Source organism: Zootoca vivipara, chromosome 2, assembly GCF_965207765.1.
Source record: "Zootoca vivipara chromosome 2, rZooViv2.hap1.1, whole genome shotgun sequence".
In the NCBI taxonomy this organism is placed as follows: domain Eukaryota; kingdom Metazoa; phylum Chordata; class Lepidosauria; order Squamata; family Lacertidae; genus Zootoca; species Zootoca vivipara.
The window spans coordinates 39,718,088-39,735,092 of NC_142584.1; the positions used below are offsets into that span (position 1 = coordinate 39,718,088).

The 17,005-nt window shown below is 46.7% G+C and overlaps 1 protein-coding gene across 3 annotated transcripts in view; it reads right to left on the reverse strand.

Annotated features, from left to right (window-relative positions):
- Positions 1–3,413: 3,413 nt before the first annotated feature.
- STXBP2 (syntaxin binding protein 2) overlaps positions 3,414–17,005 on the reverse strand; it is a 37,692-nt gene continuing 24,100 nt past the window's right edge. For all 3 annotated transcript variants that reach the window (XM_035104793.3, XM_035104795.3, XM_088663120.1), the window contains exons 5-19: positions 16,872–16,950; positions 16,098–16,201; positions 14,491–14,639; positions 13,685–13,769; positions 11,059–11,189; positions 10,813–10,920; positions 10,181–10,238; positions 9,785–9,850; positions 8,991–9,071; positions 8,629–8,767; positions 8,177–8,283; positions 7,532–7,627; positions 6,056–6,141; positions 4,985–5,142; positions 3,414–4,280 (exon numbers count right to left, since the gene is read on the reverse strand). In XM_035104793.3, the coding sequence (XP_034960684.1) occupies positions 4,201–4,280; positions 4,985–5,142; positions 6,056–6,141; positions 7,532–7,627; positions 8,177–8,283; positions 8,629–8,767; positions 8,991–9,071; positions 9,785–9,850; positions 10,181–10,238; positions 10,813–10,920; positions 11,059–11,189; positions 13,685–13,769; positions 14,491–14,639; positions 16,098–16,201; positions 16,872–16,950 (1,527 nt within the window). In that variant the 3' untranslated portion in view covers positions 3,414–4,200. The remainder of the gene's footprint in view (positions 4,281–4,984; positions 5,143–6,055; positions 6,142–7,531; positions 7,628–8,176; positions 8,284–8,628; positions 8,768–8,990; positions 9,072–9,784; positions 9,851–10,180; positions 10,239–10,812; positions 10,921–11,058; positions 11,190–13,684; positions 13,770–14,490; positions 14,640–16,097; positions 16,202–16,871; positions 16,951–17,005) is intronic.

Below are 17,005 nucleotides of genomic sequence, written 5' to 3' on the forward strand. Positions count from 1 at the left end.
CCGGGGAACTCAACTGGGATATTTTTTTTTTAAGTGGGAGAGAACAGCAAGCTTGCCCTTAGTGAAAAACTGCAAGGGCCCCAACAGCCACAATGCAGGTGCAAGTAAAATGGATCCAATTTGCTAGATCTATTTCTTCCCCACAGAATATCTGGTTTGTACTGAATGCATATGAAGCAAACATATGCCTTCAGTGCATCTCCCCCAACTGCCGAACACAGGATTTAGAACCATCAAAATACAGCAGTCAGGCATAGGCTAGCTTGTACTTTGGTTTTTCTTGCCGGCATTCAATAACTATGATCCAGAGGAAACATTGTTTTCATGAATTATCGCATGTCGACTTAACAGTGGGTTCAAAAGTCCCTTGGGACTGTGGTGTGAGCAATCACAACAGACTAGTGAGCTAATTCAGAGTGGTGCAAGTGCTCCCCGACTGCTCCTTTCTTCATGGCCCAGTAGCTGTTTTTTAAAGGGAGCTGTGATACCAATGACAGCGGGCAAGACAGATCAAACCCAGTGTCCTGGTACTATAGGCAGGGTTCAGCATACCTGCTTTAGCAAAATGGACACAGATGCTTTGGATTCATTCAGATGCCTGCTGTGATTGAGAGGTGTTCACCTTAGCTCCCCCCCCCCTCTAGCTGACAGAGAGCAGATGGGGTTAGGAGTTATTTGGAGCCAGTCCAGTAATTAGGAAATGAGGTTTTATTTCAAGCAATGGAAAAACTCTGAAGCCACTTTTGAAACAGCTTTGGACAGCAGTTGCTTACAAGGTTTTAACCAGCATTAGGGGCCAGTTGTGTAACTGTAAAGCAGCAACTAGCTGTTGCCTGTCTCCAGGAGGAACGGACAACGTGGGCCATGGGAGATACATAAGGTCTAGTTGAGGATTGCTACAGATGTGCAACAAGGAAATGGAGGGAAGACCTCCATTTTCACTGGGAGGCTCTTGAAGCTGTTGAAAGAAGCACTGAGCAAGATAGGGAGGAACTACCCCAAGGCAACACCCACAGAATTAGGTTGGATTGCTATTTATTCTCTTCTGGGCTGAAGATGGCTTTGCTGCCGTGTTACTGCAGGGCACTTGTTATTGTCTGCATAAGCCACCACAATAACATGCAATTGTATAACAAGATTCCTGCACAAATTACTGGGACAAAGTCTGCAAGGTGCTTTGAATACGATGTAGGAGGCAACTTGTAACCCTTCAAATCCCATTAAGTCCTTAAAAAATGAAGAAGCTTGGTCCAAAGTTTTTGATTGACCATGCTTGGATCTGCAAAACTGAGAGCTAGCATATTTCCAGGCTGAGATAGGAATCCCTTTTAGCCCCAGTAGGGAGGGATGCAAGGTGATTGCTCTGCGCATGCTCTGGAGACTGTTTCTGCAGAAGGAAGTTGCTAGTTAGGTTTGGAAGAATGAGTTCTAGTCACTAAGCATTGATTTGCTTATGCAGCCCTCTCCTCAAGATCAGGTCGAAACCCATTGAGGCACTAGTGATTCCTAAACAAACATTCGTACTAATTCATCACCCCAAATCCACTACCCACCCACATGGCAGCTGCTGTACAGCAATTATCCAAATGGATATTAATTGCAGATGATAATTCCCAAGCAGGGATCAGGACTAAAAGCTCCATGCACAGCAGATTGGGCTGGGGGTGTCCGAGGCAGATCTACGCCAGGACATCATGTAAACATCCCTTACTAGGCTATTGGGGTCTCGACCCCACTCAACACACAACTGGGAGGCAGCAGGAACCAGGCAATAAGCAACAGTTGGCTAGCTTGTGTATCACAAAAAGAGAAATCCCAGCCCCAAAGATCAAGGAGGAACGTGGAATCTCACAAGCATCAACAAATATCTATTCACACATTACAGAAACAGCAGTCCTAGTTTTAACACAGTAAGTGCACACACCACGAGGTATTACAGCCAATCCTGGCTCACTGGTGTTGTTGCAAACAGGATAAAAAAAAAACTGCCAAAATTTTGCTGCCATGTTTTATAACTCAATCAGAATGGCTCCGCTCCTTATGTGGTAAATACAATTCCTGAATCTAGAGAAGTGCCACACAGATGTCTTCCTGCAACCACCCCATCAATGTAGGTAAAATACATACATCTTCAAATTCCTGTATACAAATCTGGTTACAGACAATCATCTTTTTCATTCACATTTGGATTTGTTGCATAAACTACCACTGGTGCACCTTGAATAAATAATACTTATATTATTATTATTATTATTATTATTATTATTATTACCACCACTGGTGCATTTGAAGAACTTGTGTTAGCTGCATAAATGTGAAGCTGCCCTCAAATGTCCTCTGGTGTTGGGTACTTAAATGTCATCTCAGAATCTCTTTCCACCTGCATCAGATGTGCCACCATAACATGGGATGGGGAACTTGTTGCCCTCCAGATGTTGCTGTACAACTCCCATAATCCCTGACTATTGGTCATGCTAGCTGGGACTGATGGGAGTTGTCCAAAATGACAAGAGGGCCTCAAACTCCCTACTCTAGTGCTTTAAGAACAAGCAGAAGAAAGTATTGGGCTGGCACACACGTGTCTCCTCTTCATTCAAGGTTACAATAAGATCAGAAGCATCAGTTTCCACTTAAAAGCTAAGTAAAGCTCATAATAAATAAATAATTTATTACTTATACCCCACTCATCTGGCCAGACCTCTCCAACCATTCTGGGCGGCTCCCAACAGAATATTAAAAACATGATTAACATCAAACATTAAAAACTTCCCTAAACATGTCTGAACTTGGCAAACGCCAATTAATTTAAACCCTGGGTGAGGAGTCCATGGTCCAAATATTGTTGGACTACAACTCCCATTATTCCTGACCACTGGCCATGCTAGTTGGGGCTGATAGGAATCGAATCAAACAACATCTAGAGGGTCACAGGGTCCTCACACTTAGTTTAAACTCTGGTTTGCTCAAACAAGCCAGGGTCAAATCATTATTTTATGTCCCTGGCTTGTTTGAACAAACCAGAGTTTAAACTAACCAGCCCCCCCCCCCAAGTTCAAATGTAACAGGGAACTCTGGTTAGTTTAAAAGTGGAAGTTTCCAATCTCCTTGTGGCTGCGCTGGAAGAGGAGACAGGAGGGAGGAGCAAATGTAACACTAAAGTTTTATGTCAAGTCCAAACTGGGCCTCCCTCATCCTACATGAGGAAGTAGGGCAAACAGAAGAGAGCAGGGCCACATAAACCTGTAACAAGATTTAAGGTTCCTAGCGAGAAACAAAAAAAATCCCTTAAAGGAAAAAAAGGAGCGAGCTGATCCACCATCAAGTGGGATACCATCCTGCCTGCTAACTTGGTTTTAATTGTGCCACTACCAAAGTTTCACAGCTTGAGTCACAGAACAAATTATGTAGACAGCTTTAATTTTCACATTTATTTATATACACTGGGATTCTTCAGCAGAGCTAAATAAGTCTTGCAATGTAAGTAGTACACAGCACCTCCCATACATTCATCTCCCCTGGTCTTTTAAAAATAGCAGTAGCCCTTCGTCTTATACTAGGTGTCAGCACAACCAGGAGGCCTGCAACACTGGGCATCCAGGAACAGCTACCGCTTCTACATGTTACATAGGATTGGGGGGTGAATGGTCTTGAATCCATTCAAACTTTTCCTCAAAACAACAACAACCAAAAATAAGTTCTTTCAGTGAGCAATTTACCTTTGCCCTCCCCCAAAAAAGAAGAAGAATGAGAACCAAGCTGGAGTCTAGACAAGGACATGTGTGTAGACATCAAAGCAGCTCATTTCCTGGAAATCCCCTTCGAGGGAGTAAATAACTGCACTGATGAAGGGAGAAGTAGGAGATGCTTATCCATCAGGTATATAGTTTACACTTCCCCTCCTTTTGGGGAAGGCTGGGCGGAGGTTGGGAGGAAGAGGGGATCAGAAAATAAAGTGCAACCAGAAACCTCATCACAGTGTTAAATAAAGGATTCATGTAACAGGTCTTCGGCCTGGACACTAGACCAGGTCCTCCAATGTCATGCTCGTTCATGATAGCTGGCTGAAGGGGGAGCCAGTCTTAAAAGGACAGAAGCAAAGACAGGGGTGTGTGTGAAAAGGCATCTCTTTGAGAATAAAGGTTTATCTGGGCAGATAAACAGAACTGCTGTCAGACAGTCTCTTGGGGGCGTGGGATGTTCTTAGGACTTCAGTGGAGCCTGCTCAGTCAGATTGCGCACTTCTTCCAGGAACCGCTTGGGAGTCAGGATGTGGGATGAGCCTGCGTAGCAGAGAAGAAAAGTTGGCAGGGCAACCTTAGAGGAGTCCATCACAGATCACATGTGTGTGATGATTTTGCAGATCACACAGAGCAAACAGGCCCACATGTTAAGCTGCTGCATTTTGCCAGCACCTAGCTCATCATTACTTGCTATCTCCCACATGATAGACCTCTGGACAGGAATGCTGCCGCTGCTCTATATCTCAATCTACAACTGGTTTCTCCAGCCAAAGGTTTGAAAAAGAATGTAGAAAACAACCTTTCCCAGGTCCATTCCAACACAGTCGAGAGCAGATTTTACCCAAAGAGCTTCAGGACACACGAGTGATACTCAACAAATCTATGCAGTGAAAGTTGGCAATATAGAGGTTGGCATCAAAAAGCTGCACCCAGAAGTAGCCACACCTGCCAGGGCAACCCCTCTCCCCTCTCTAGCGAAGAACTTTATCTTAAGCCAGAAATAATTCATTTGTAGAAGCATTACATCTCCCCATTGCATCAATAACAATAATAGTGATGATGTTTATATGTATACCCCCATTGCTAGAAGAGCGCGTTGTCTAGTTCCAGAAAACCTGTCTGAATTTGCTTTTTGCTCTGTGTGTTCCAATATATGTCGCAAGGAACACCAGGAAAATTCCTGAATCATTTACTTGCCTATGAATGGTTTCTAGCCTAGAGTGATCTGTGCCCTGGACACTTACCAATTAGCACCTCCCACTTTCCATCTGTGGCATCAGTGACTTCATAGGCACAGCGCATTTCCGACATGGTAACTCCCCCCAGTACAAACAGGATGAGGCGGGGTCCTGTCCGGTACTCGGTGGCTGTCTTGGTCTTGTGCCAATGACCAAAGCGAGCACTGAGGGGGAAAAGATGTTATGTAGGCATAGGGCGCCAGCTGCAAGAAGACTGTCAAGTTAAGTACATGCCAGCTAACAAAGCAGAGGTTTTTCTCTCTGTGCTGGGCCTGCTGCTCCCAGAAAGCATGGCTCCTGCACAGTCTCAGCCCAGGGAACAAGTAACATATTGCTCCGGTGGCTATGTGAGTTAGAGTTAAGAATGAGAAAAGGACATCTACAAAAGGGCATCTACAAAATGAGTGAAAAGGGCATCTACAAAAAATAAAATGCATCAAACATAGCAGGACAGGGAAACATAACACACATGGAGTTTTATTTGGAGAAAAGAAGCACTAGCAGTTTTAGATGCAGCTATCTTGTTCTTTTGTGGTGTATTAGGTCCTGTATCATACTTGGGCATCATAGAACTACAAGGTTTGATGTGACTCATCACAGAGCTATGAGGTTTGGCACCACAAAATAGTGCCTGTTCAATCTTTTTCATCTTGCAACCACCACCCAATCCTGCTGCACAAACACTCGTGTATAGGAATTATCCCTCTCTCTTACTCCTACCCGCAGCCCCTCCAACAAATTTAGGCACCATCACCCCCTTCTTTGCCCTTTGCCTGGAGAAGAATAATCCCTACTGCATACTCTGCAGCTGTAGAATTCTCATGTTGTGCCTTATACAGGAAGAGATATTGTCCACCAATAAGTCTCAGGAAGATAAACACACACACTTTTTAAAAGGCTTTCCCTTGGTTCATTTCTCACTTGGTTTAGATTTATTTATGGCCTTTCGTTCCCTTAAAACTTGAAATAAACTTTTGGAATGTAGATGCAAACCCTGGAACTGTGTGTTTGTGGAGATCTGGGAAGCGGGTGGGATAGAGAAAGGAGGCATCACAAAACACTTCCACTCTTCCTCACCTCACAGCAGCTTGTGAGGAGGGGCCCGGGGCTGGGCAAGACACATAAGGCCACAACTTCTTGTCCAGCTTGTCCTCGATGACGTCCTGTGAAAACATGAACAAAGGAGAAAAGATCTTTCTTTCTCTTCGTTCTGCTGGAAATAATAAGCTGCAGGGCTCATTCCACTGCTCAACTTGACTATTTATTTGGGGTGGGGGTTGGCTTGTTAATAGGCCAAAGAATAAATGTGAAATATTCAGTACCCCTGAGGAAAACAACAAGGGTTGATTCCACCAGGCAGTTACCACACCATTGGTCAACATTACAGAAGGTGAGGCATAACATCATGCTGAACTATCACCACTTATTTGCCAAACTCATTTGCTACTCCAAAATCTCTCCTCTGTGGCAGAAATACTATCAGAATCTCTTTCCCCCACCCCTCTAAGCATTACTCACAACAAAACCACTCCAACAGCTCAGAGGCACATGGGCCTGGGCTATACAACAACACAGGAATGCTTCATAACGAGGACTTTCAGATTAATCCTTTGTTGACTTTTTACGGTGGGAGCTTAATGTTTTTTGTGCAGCCCAGCTCACAGAGCTACATGGAGTTGGCTGAAGCGAGAGCAGGCGAAAGGCTCATTTGATTGGATTTAATTTATCAGATTGAAGCTGGATCAATGGGGAGAACCAAGATGAATCAGGGTAACAGCATCCTTGTCAGCCAAGGGCAGCCTGGCCCATGCGAAGGAATGCAAGCCCCACCCACCCACACCCCATGGCATGCATGATTCAGAGTGACCACAACAAAAGTTAAACGAGGACAAAACATACAGGAGCCCCCAAAAGAAGAGAAAATGTAAGGCTGGCCACATTCTCAGACCAGAAGTGGGGAAGGAATGGGAGACGGCAAGGACCTAGCACACTGTAAACGTGCTACTCATGGTAGTCCCAAGGAAGGGCAAAACAGGTCCAGGTGACTTTAATATGGAGAGGCTGCACCACAGGCCCTGCCTTAGAATGCTTTCAGTTGGGACTACTCTTTTTTTGGGGGGGAATCAAGTGAGCCCCACCAAAATGGGCAGCTCTCTTGCTGTTCTAGAGGGACCGAACAGGATATGCAAGCATAACTGGTTCCCAGTCTGGGGAGACAGAAGGGGAAAAGAAAGGAACAGATACCTGCCTTTCCCAGGGTACATCCCATGTTCCTGGATGTGCACTGTAGTGCCTAACTGGGAGCATGAAACTGTTTGAAATGTTGAAGGGTATCAATGCTGGGGTGGCCTCGATTTTTCGCCCTGTACTCTACACCTTGATAGCCTCACCTCCGAAGGGGCCTCTCTTATACAACTGCTCTGCCTCCAAAGGGAGATGCTCTCTGCAATGAAGTCCCTCAGGACTTCTGGGGCAGGTGGGCATAAAGAGACCCTCTGCTTTCCTGTAGCATCTCCGACCTTCCCCACCCCACCCTGACCCTTGTCTGTGTACCTCCATGACATCCTTAAGAAAAGGAATCCACCGGGAGAGCTGGTAGGTAGGCTCCAGTCGCACTTTCCTTATAGGTTTCATGTGTGCACCAATGTCCTGTGAGGCGAGGAATCAGTAAAACAAAATAAATTAAAGTTGAAAGTCGGCTGCACTGGAGGAGGGGAGTGGAAAGAGATTCAGGAATGAGCAACTGCTTACCGAACAGGCTCCAGCTGGTTTGGCCAAAGAGACAGGCAAAGAGGCAAAAGAGAAAAACAACAAAGCAGAATGAGCAGATTGAGATAGATGGACAGACAAGACGGAAGGGCTTCCCTCCCTCAGGGGAGCCACCTTATCAGGAAACCCAGAAGTTACTTCCTGAAAGACCAAGAATTGCCTTGACTCTCAAAGAGCACCGGCAACAGCAGAAGCACAACCTGACCCAGCCATAACAGCTTAGGCCAGTCTTCAACTGGTGCTTTCCAGACGTTGCCGACTATCACTTCCATCATCTAGATGGGCTGGCACCAATGGAATCTGGAGTCCAACAACATCTAGACGGCACCACATTGGCTAGCCCTCCTCTAAGGGCACCAGGTTGGGGGAGGCTGGCCCAGCCGCAAGGCACCTGCACAGAGATTGCAACAAAGAATGGGACTGAGATACCTCTGGCATGATGGCGGCCCCCAGGCAGTGCATGTTGTAGAGGATGTCTCTGTCCTGCTGTATGTTGGCATGCTGGATGAGCTTGGTGAGGTTCTCCTCGTTGATGCCTATGCAGAGAGAACGCGGCTCAGAAAAACAGCACTCCAGGATGCTAGACGTGGCCCTCAGGGTCACAGCAGCACCTGCCCCAAGCAGCTGTACATAAGATATATGGACCCACCCACTTGTGTTGCTGGGTGCTGAGGAAGAGCCCCAACAATAGTCCCATGAACCCATGTCTCAGTTTTTCTCAAGGCAACAGTGGCAAAACTCAAACCACGTCTTGGGAGGAAAGCGGCTGGGTGGCAGGCCTCAGTCTAGATGAAAGCTGCCCTTCCTTTCCTCAGATCAGGCCTTTGCCCTAGGTCTCCACGGACGATGCAAGGGAGGAGGAGAAGTGGACAAGGGAGTACCGTTCTGGAGGAGGATGCAGAGCAGGATGATGCGGATCTTATCATATGCGGCCACGTTGGTGTCCAGGACAATCGGCACAATAGTCTTCATAGGGTTTTTGATTTTCTCTCCATCAACGTCTGTACCCGTGGCTAAGTCCTGGAGGCAGGGAAGACACCCATCAACCCGCTTCTGCTTGGCTGCTCTCATGGAGCCACCTCCCAAGATCACAGGACAGCATTACTCAAGAAAGCAAGGGGAGATTGTCCATTGCTCTATGTGTCTGTTCATGGCCTGAGCTCTGAGTGAGAGAAGTTGGGGGGGGGGGAGGTAAGGCTATCCAGCCCCTCCTACGTTGCTCCAGACTCTTTAACATGCTCACCTGCTCCACACCACACAATCTCTCCACTGTGCCCTTGAAGGAATTCATGCAGTCCTCTGCCAGGTGCAGATGTGTGGAATACTGTAGGGTGAAGGAGGTGGGGAACGGGGGTAGGGGTAGGACAATGATTACTTGTTCAGCCAACCAGTCTTTGACCATCCCTTCTCCTTGCCTCACAGTGCAACCTCAATGGGCAAGCAGCAATCTCTGGGGCCTCCTTTACTGGATGAGATGCAACAGACCACTTCTTATGTAAGTGAAGGCTTCTAGCTTGTAGGTTCCAAATAGTTTCATGTTTGTTTTAATGTTTGCATTATACTGTAAGTCGCTTTCGAGTCCACTTTTTGTTTTAAAAAGTGACTAGTAAGAACAATAAACAATCCAATAAATATAAAAACACTGCTCTTCTAAAAGAACAAGTAGCATATCTGTAAGTCCCAAGGTGCCGATTTTGAACTCTGAAGCCTAAAGCAAACATCTTAGGTATTCTTAAGGACCGTCTCCTTCCATGTGAGGCTGCCATGCTTTGCTCTTCTGGGGAGGCCCTGCCATCCAGTTGCTCTCTCCTAGCCTTCCAAAGCCAGGTAGAAGCAATTAAAAACTATTTGGAAATGTACTGATATACTTCTGGTATTTTAATTCCTGCTAACTGTTGCTGAATGGTTTCTGGATTTTTTTAAATCTGTTTGTTACTTCCATGAGTGGTAGGTGCTCTGAGAGTGGAAAGGTGGTGGTGGTGGTGAGAATAGAATATTCAAAGCAAAATGACAGTCCTGGTGCCTTGCATCTGTTACCTTGTGCAGTTCTTTCTGGTACTGGGGCATCTTCTTCAGGATCTGAGACAGGTCTTTAAGGTTGGCCTAGAAAGGGAAATGGAGAAACCAGCAATGCCAATATCAGGTGGCATCAGAGCTATGGGCCAAAAACAAGACGCTAAGAAGATCTGCAGGTTGGGGGATCCCAACTTAGCTAACTCTTACCCAACCCCATGTACCCTGGAGCTTCCAGCCAGCAACACTTGAGATCTCCATGAAAGTGAACATGGAAACTTCAAGTGGTGGGGAGTTTCAGCTAAGCAGCTCCAGCCTTGTTAAGTTGCTGGATGGGACATTGCCAGGGAGCCTCTCTGACCTCCCCAGGGGAAGAACAGCTGGAAGAGTAACACATAGGCATTAGCCTTGCAACCTCACCTTGTCTGTGGTGAGTCTCTTGCTCTCACAGAAGGTCCGCAGGAGCTCAGTCACTTTCCTGTGGAAGGAAGTCACATTCATGGCCTACTCTGGAATGGTCTTTCTGAAGAGTTACAGCCAAACAGAAGGCAAGCAGAAGGGCCATAGCTCAGGGGTAGGGCATCTGCTTCGCATGCAGAAGGTCCCAAGTTCAATCCCCAACATCTCCAGACAGGACTGGGACAGACCGCCACCTGAAACCCTGGGGAGCTGCTGCCAATCAGTGTAGACAACAGAGCTAGAGGGACCCAATGATCTGATTCAGTATAAGGCAGCTACCTATGTTCCTAATAACTCCCAGAGATCTGACTCTCAACCTCTGCAATAAACAACAGTGCTCCATGCAGGCTGCAAAAGTCAGGGCTCCCCACAGCAGAAGGGATGTTAATATTAGGGGTAGGAAGACTGTTTTTCCTATTAGCACCTGATTCAGTCTGGCTGCAGAAATAAATTGTAACCCATGTGGACCTGGGAAGTGAGGCAACAGCTATCAAAGTAATTGATTCAGACACATCAGGGATGGGTTACTTCCAGCAACAGGGAAGCAGAGCGCGTATGTGTGTTTGCGCACGCACACACAAACAAGTTCTCACTTGGAGACGTCAGCAATGTGCATATGGCGCAGATCCACCCACAGGTCATCGTCCTCATCCAGCAGTACCACTTTTTCTCGTGAGTCGCTGATGCCTGTGGATTCATACCTGGCAGGGTTGAGGAAAGGCAAGAGGGGAAAAAGGCTTTGGTAAGACACACATGGCTGCTACCTGAGCAAGGAGGGATTCTCCCCCTCCAGGGATTTCTACCTTTGTGCTCTTGCCACCACCACCACCGGACCTCACCTATACGTATCGTTCTCAATGCTGAGCAGGTCATAGGCCATGGCCTGCAAGGTGAGCTCATGGAGAAGCGGAGATACCAGGTCACAGCTCCGGTCTACAATCAAAAGCTGAGAGCGAGATTTGTCAGGACCCTGAAGAGTGGAGGAGGGAAGGCGAGGAGAGAGATTAGCTGCCATTTGAGGCCAGCACCAAGCAGCCCAGAAGGAAAGGCTGTGCGCGCCACTTCCCTGGGCTTCGCCTCCTCCCTCCCCACCCCCATAAACCTGTCTGCTGCACTAGCTACCAGTTGCGTGCAAGCTCAGGGCAGAGGGCATGGTCAGAAATGCAATTATTAAAATGTACAAAATCCCCTCCCAATTGGCAGTGCACAATCCCATTAGTGCAGAGATGACTCAAAACAGGCTGTGCACGCTGCAAAGGAAAGAAGCCATCACTGTGAGCCACAAACCTGCCTGTTATCTGGGGTAGAAATTCTGCCTCTGGTGCTCTTTTACAAAAGTTCTTTAGGGTTTGCTTGGACAACGGGGACTGCCTATAAATCCTTTCACAGATATCTACTAGAAGTCAGCTTGGATGAGGCCAAATTTCCAAGTTAAAAAAGGAGACACTGCATTCTAAAGTATTTAGGCTGCCTTGATGGCAGGGAAAAATATCTCTATGAATGCAGCAGCAGCAGCAGTTTGGGGGCTAAAAACAAACTATCTAAAATTGCAGCCCAAGTCAGGCTTTCAAATCCCAGCACTAAGTCTCATTTCCCAGCAATGTTCAAGCCTAGTCAGAATGAGCACAGGAATGTGCCTTTACACATTTGTGCAGTACATTCCTATGCCAGCAGGCGGCCGCATAGGACACAAACACACAGCAGTGTCCTATAGATGCTCTTTTCAGATGAATCAAGAAACACTGCAGACAAGGAAGATAACTCAGAGCAAGGGTAGCCCATGTTGTTGTTGGACTCTAGCTTCCAACAACACTGGCCACTGGCTGGACCTGATAAGAGTTGGCAGTCCAATAGCACCTGAAGGGCACCCCCTGAGTAAAAGGCACTTGCAGTACCTTTGCTGTGGTCACACCTCCTTCAGAAGCCACACTGTCAAGGCTACCCTCAGTCTTCCCAAAGCAGTAGAACTATTGCTGATTGTGGGCAGTACCTATTGTTCCCTGCCCTGTGAGATAATTACTGTCTAAGGGCAAAGCTGCTTCAAAGCGAATTGTTCCCTGCAACTAGCACTGCAGTAGCACATCCTTTGGGCTGGAGGTGGTGGCTCCATCAATGTCATGGGAACATAACGGATAATTTCTGTGACATCAGCTGGAAGTGAGCTACAAGTCCCTTTCCCTCTTGTGCACACTACTTTGAAATCCCCAGAACATTTAAGAAGTTAGCCCTAATTCCTGCCAACATAACATTCCCTGACATACCTGTGGAAAACAACTATTTCCAGCAAGTGAGACCAGTCCTGGGTCTACCCCCTTTCTTTATAAATGGGGATTCGAATATCATTGCAAATGCCGAGAGCCAATGTGGTGCCCTTTGGCTGTTCTGGTCTCTAATTCCCCTCAGCCCCAGCCAGCACAGCCCAACCACCAGGGATGATGGGAGTTGTAGTCCATCATCATCTAGAGTGCACCCTGGCCTAGAACTACTGCAGCAACACCAGAAAAGAAATGGGACTCAAAGCCAGAGGGAAATGTGCTGTCTGGAAGTCGTCTTGCACAGGACATCTTAGCCTTTCAACAGTGAGGTTCCGTAAAATGGAACATTTCAGTGCCAAACTAAATGATGGATGAAGGAAACATGTGAACCATCTCTCCAGGTATTTTGCTTCGTTCACCTTTTTTTTGAAATGAAATATGGCAGCGGGAGGCCTGATCACAGCAGCACTTTGTGTATATGCCTGTGCAACTGTGTGCACTTTAACCCTTTCCCCATAGACCATTATTTGGATTGTCATACATATGCCTCCTAAGTGTTTTTTTCACTCATGGGGAAAAAAGAAGGTTGTGGAGAGCAGTGAAGAAAGACGGCCCGTGGGGAAGGGGGCTAAAGTACCCATGCACTTGAACACACACAGCCCCTGTTGCGATAAAATACACAGCCTCCACCTGCTGTGTTATAGTTTTAATAACAAATGGAAATAAAATGATGGGGAACTTTTTGCCCATCTACAGTAGTACATGTCTAAACTCTCACAGGCAGCCTCTGCAAAGAGCACATCTTGTGGGTGTTTGGCAAGACACCCGGGCATCCAGTTAAATGGAACATGCTAACCATTAAGGGCAGGGCTTGGAGGAGAGGAAGGCAGTGGAAATGGTCAGGCTTCACACCCAATTGTCCACCCCTGAATTAGTCACAAAGCTGAAGGCTAGCCATCAGCCACCCTGCCCCAACTTAGGCACGGCCCAGGTTGTTTTTCATCTCTGCGTGAAGGAAGGTCACTTCTGCATTCTCCTGCACTCCAAGGGAGTTTCCCCAGATCTCTCCTCAAGTCATCATACTCGTGCTCTGCTAGTGAAATCTTTGCTGCAGGGCTTTCTGAAATTGTATCAGAGCAGCTGACCTCCCACTGCCTCGGCCTCTTGCTCTAGCTCCACAGGCTGTGTGAAAAACACTGGGATTGCTCACCTCTCCCATGGTGGGGTTGTCCGCTTTGAAGGCATTCAGTTTTGCCAACACTGCATGGGCCAACAGGCAGCATTCTTCAGAGCCACTACAACAAAACATCAACAGGGTAAGGCTATTGAGGAGCACTGCTTCCTGTGCTGGATATGACAACAAGGCAAGGTCTTGAGCCAGTTATTTCATCAACAGATAAGCACCCTGGTTCTCATCCCCTCTCTCTGTAGTAGAACAGGCACCATCCGGGGCAGGTGACCAAGTATTCTTTACCGTTTCAACAATAAGTTGCAGGACACTTCCACACTCCATAACGCAGCCTTCCCCAACCTGGTGCTCTTCTGATGTTTTGGAGTACTGTGCTGGTGTGAGTGTACTCCAAAACTTCAGGAGAACAGTATGCCAGGAAAAGCTGGTGTAAGGAATAGTTGGGTTATCTCTCAGTGTAACCCCTAATACCGTGTTTCTCATATTATAAGACATGTCTTATATTTATTTTTCCTCAAAAAAACACACTATGGCTTATTTTCAGGGGATGTCTTATATTTTTCCTCCTCCTCCTGCCATGGCCGGTATTGCTGCTGCGCCTATCACTATGTCTTATTTTCGGGGTATGGCTTATATTCCTTGAATGCTTAAAAATCCTGCTATGGCTTATTTTATGGGTATGTCTTAAAATATGAGAAACAGGGTATAAGACCCCCACCAACTTTTCTGCAAAGCATCATGGCCTGTTATGCTTCTGTCCACATCCTCCTGATATCGCAAGTTCCCCGTCCCCTCCCTTCCACTCCTCAGTATGCAGTGGTACTGACTTCCTGTAGCGAATTGAAGGGTACTCCTTGAGGGTATCACATAACGTGGCAATTTGCTCTGCCATCCTTTCTAAGTGATTGTTCTTATCCTCCCTGCAGTAAGGGCTAAAGAGATGGTGGAAGCTCTGGGGGCTGTCCAGGGTGTACACCTAGAAAGAGAAAAAATGGGAGAAAGGGAATAATACACTAGTGGTCTGTGAGGAAGACCCCAGGAACCTACACAGTACTCTAGCAATGCTCTTTCACAACTATCTGCCAGAAAAATCACATTTTTCTGGGCCCCTTTCCCAAGAAATATCTTTCTGAAACAGCCTCTCCCTGGATCACTGTGTTTGAAAACATCACCTCCTACGCTGTATGTCAATGGGTGCAAACATGACAAGGCAACCTGTATCTTAAAATCCATCTCATCATAATCTCATAATCCAGGACATCACACGATCCATCACCGGGGCAAGAGCTAATGGTTATTTGTGAACTCTGAACGTGCAACACTTTAAGGTCATTAAAAGCTGCTGGGTTCTTGGTTCTCTGAAGCCTCTGAAGTGCTGCAATAGGTCCTGGACCTATACAGGCCTCCAATTGGCATCCTTCCCTCAAGCTCTTTGGGGCTCTCATTCATCACCTGTACAGGGACAAACTAGCAAAGGACAGACTCATCTGGCAACTTGCTTGAGGTGATGAGAGCATATTAAGCTCTATAAGCAGCTGCAAGAAGATTTGATGAAAGGCGAGGAGTAATTGCTAAACCTCAGTTCCCTTTTCTTTGTAAACTTTTAACTTCTAGTTAACATTTTAATAAAATAGCTATAGTTTTGTTTTGTTTTTTAAAAAGAAAAGTTTATACGAGTTGGCTGTTAACCCACCCATCCACCCAAATCTAGTCCTGGCACCCCAATACTGAGAATGAACTATGAGATGATTCACTTGCAGCAGAAGTGAACATCGGAGGTATACTTGACCGGCAAGATGCTGTTCTCAATAGTTCGGCAGAATAATTAAAATCTAAATTCTCTTGCTAGTCCCTACTAGCTGAAATGGTCACTTAAGTGACAGTCTGATACCTTTTCTGCAATTACTTAGCAGCTAAGCTTCCATTATCGGAGCAGGCACAGCATGCATCCAGCCACATGGATGATTCCAAGCTACAATCTGTCCTCAACTTTAAGCACATATGGCTTCTTCCATCCTTCCCCAACCTGGTGCCCTCCACATGTTGTTGGAATCCAACTCCCTTCAGTCCCAACTAGCATGGGCATTGGTCAGGGATGATGGGAACTGTAGTCCAAAGGACAACTGCAGCACACGAGGTTGGGTAAGTCTGATCTACCCAGCTGGATTGTTCCTTCCCAGCTAACTAAGATGTGGCCAAAGTATAAACTCCTAAGGGAGGTCTGTGGGACATAATCTCAACTGCAAGGCTGCTACCTCAAATTTTGTATGGCCACTGCAGAAAGCTCCCTCACAAGAATTCCTGTGCGTGGTGCCACGTTCTTAACAATGGCAACATCCCTCATGCAAAACATTACAATGACAGAGCTGTTGCCCCTCCATTTGCAAGCGATTCTAGTCCACCCAGTCCACCCTCTGCTCATCCCTCTCCTCACCTGTGATTCATAGGGAAGGAAGGCAACATTTATTTCCTTGAGTGTTTTGATGGCTTTGGTGATTCGCGACTTGCCAAGCTCATTGAAGAGGCTCTCGGGGCAGGCTGAAAGTCAAGGAAGAGGAGGAGGAGGCAGGAATTACTCTGATCTTCCCCATTCCCCTCACCAAACACTAACTGCACAGCAAGTTCCCTTAGGTAATACACCCCCACCCCACCCCACTCTGACAGCTACCAAGGCGGGAAAACAAAGGGTTGCAGTGTTACATGTGGGCCCAGAACTGTAGGCCACCCTGAGCAGTTCTGGGCAGCGTCTTCCTTTACTTCTCCCCAATGCTGACTAGAAAAGTCATAGGAAGTTCCAAGAAGCTCACAAATAGGGCACTGAGAAGGACCGAGACTTCTTCTCTTCAAGCAGAAGCATCAACTTCTCTCCAAGCCATGTGAAACGGGAGGCTTGGGGACATACTTTTGGAGTCTGCCAAAACACTCACTGTGCCAAAACACATCGAACCCTGTTGATAATATGTCAAGCAACAGTATGTGCTTCGGAGCACAGTCTAAAACCTACAGGTACGAGTGGAATTTGTGGCAGGAAGGCCTTCAGGTAGGCCAGGAATGCCCTCGATGACCAGAAATGCCACGGGACCGAAGCCAAATCTCTCAGGATGATTATGGAGTGTTCCTCTATCGCACCATCTGCTCATCTCTCTCCCTTCCCGGAACAAGCCTTGACCTGCCTTCCTGTTTGATTAGGAGCAGGCCCTGAACTTACTGTCAGTGAAGAAGACGTGGGCAGCCTTGTATGTGAAGGTGGGAGTGGCTTTGAAGTCGTTTATCAGAGCATGCACAGACTGCAGAAGGAAAATGGATTGTTAGCAACAGCTATATCTGCACTTGAGCTTCCAC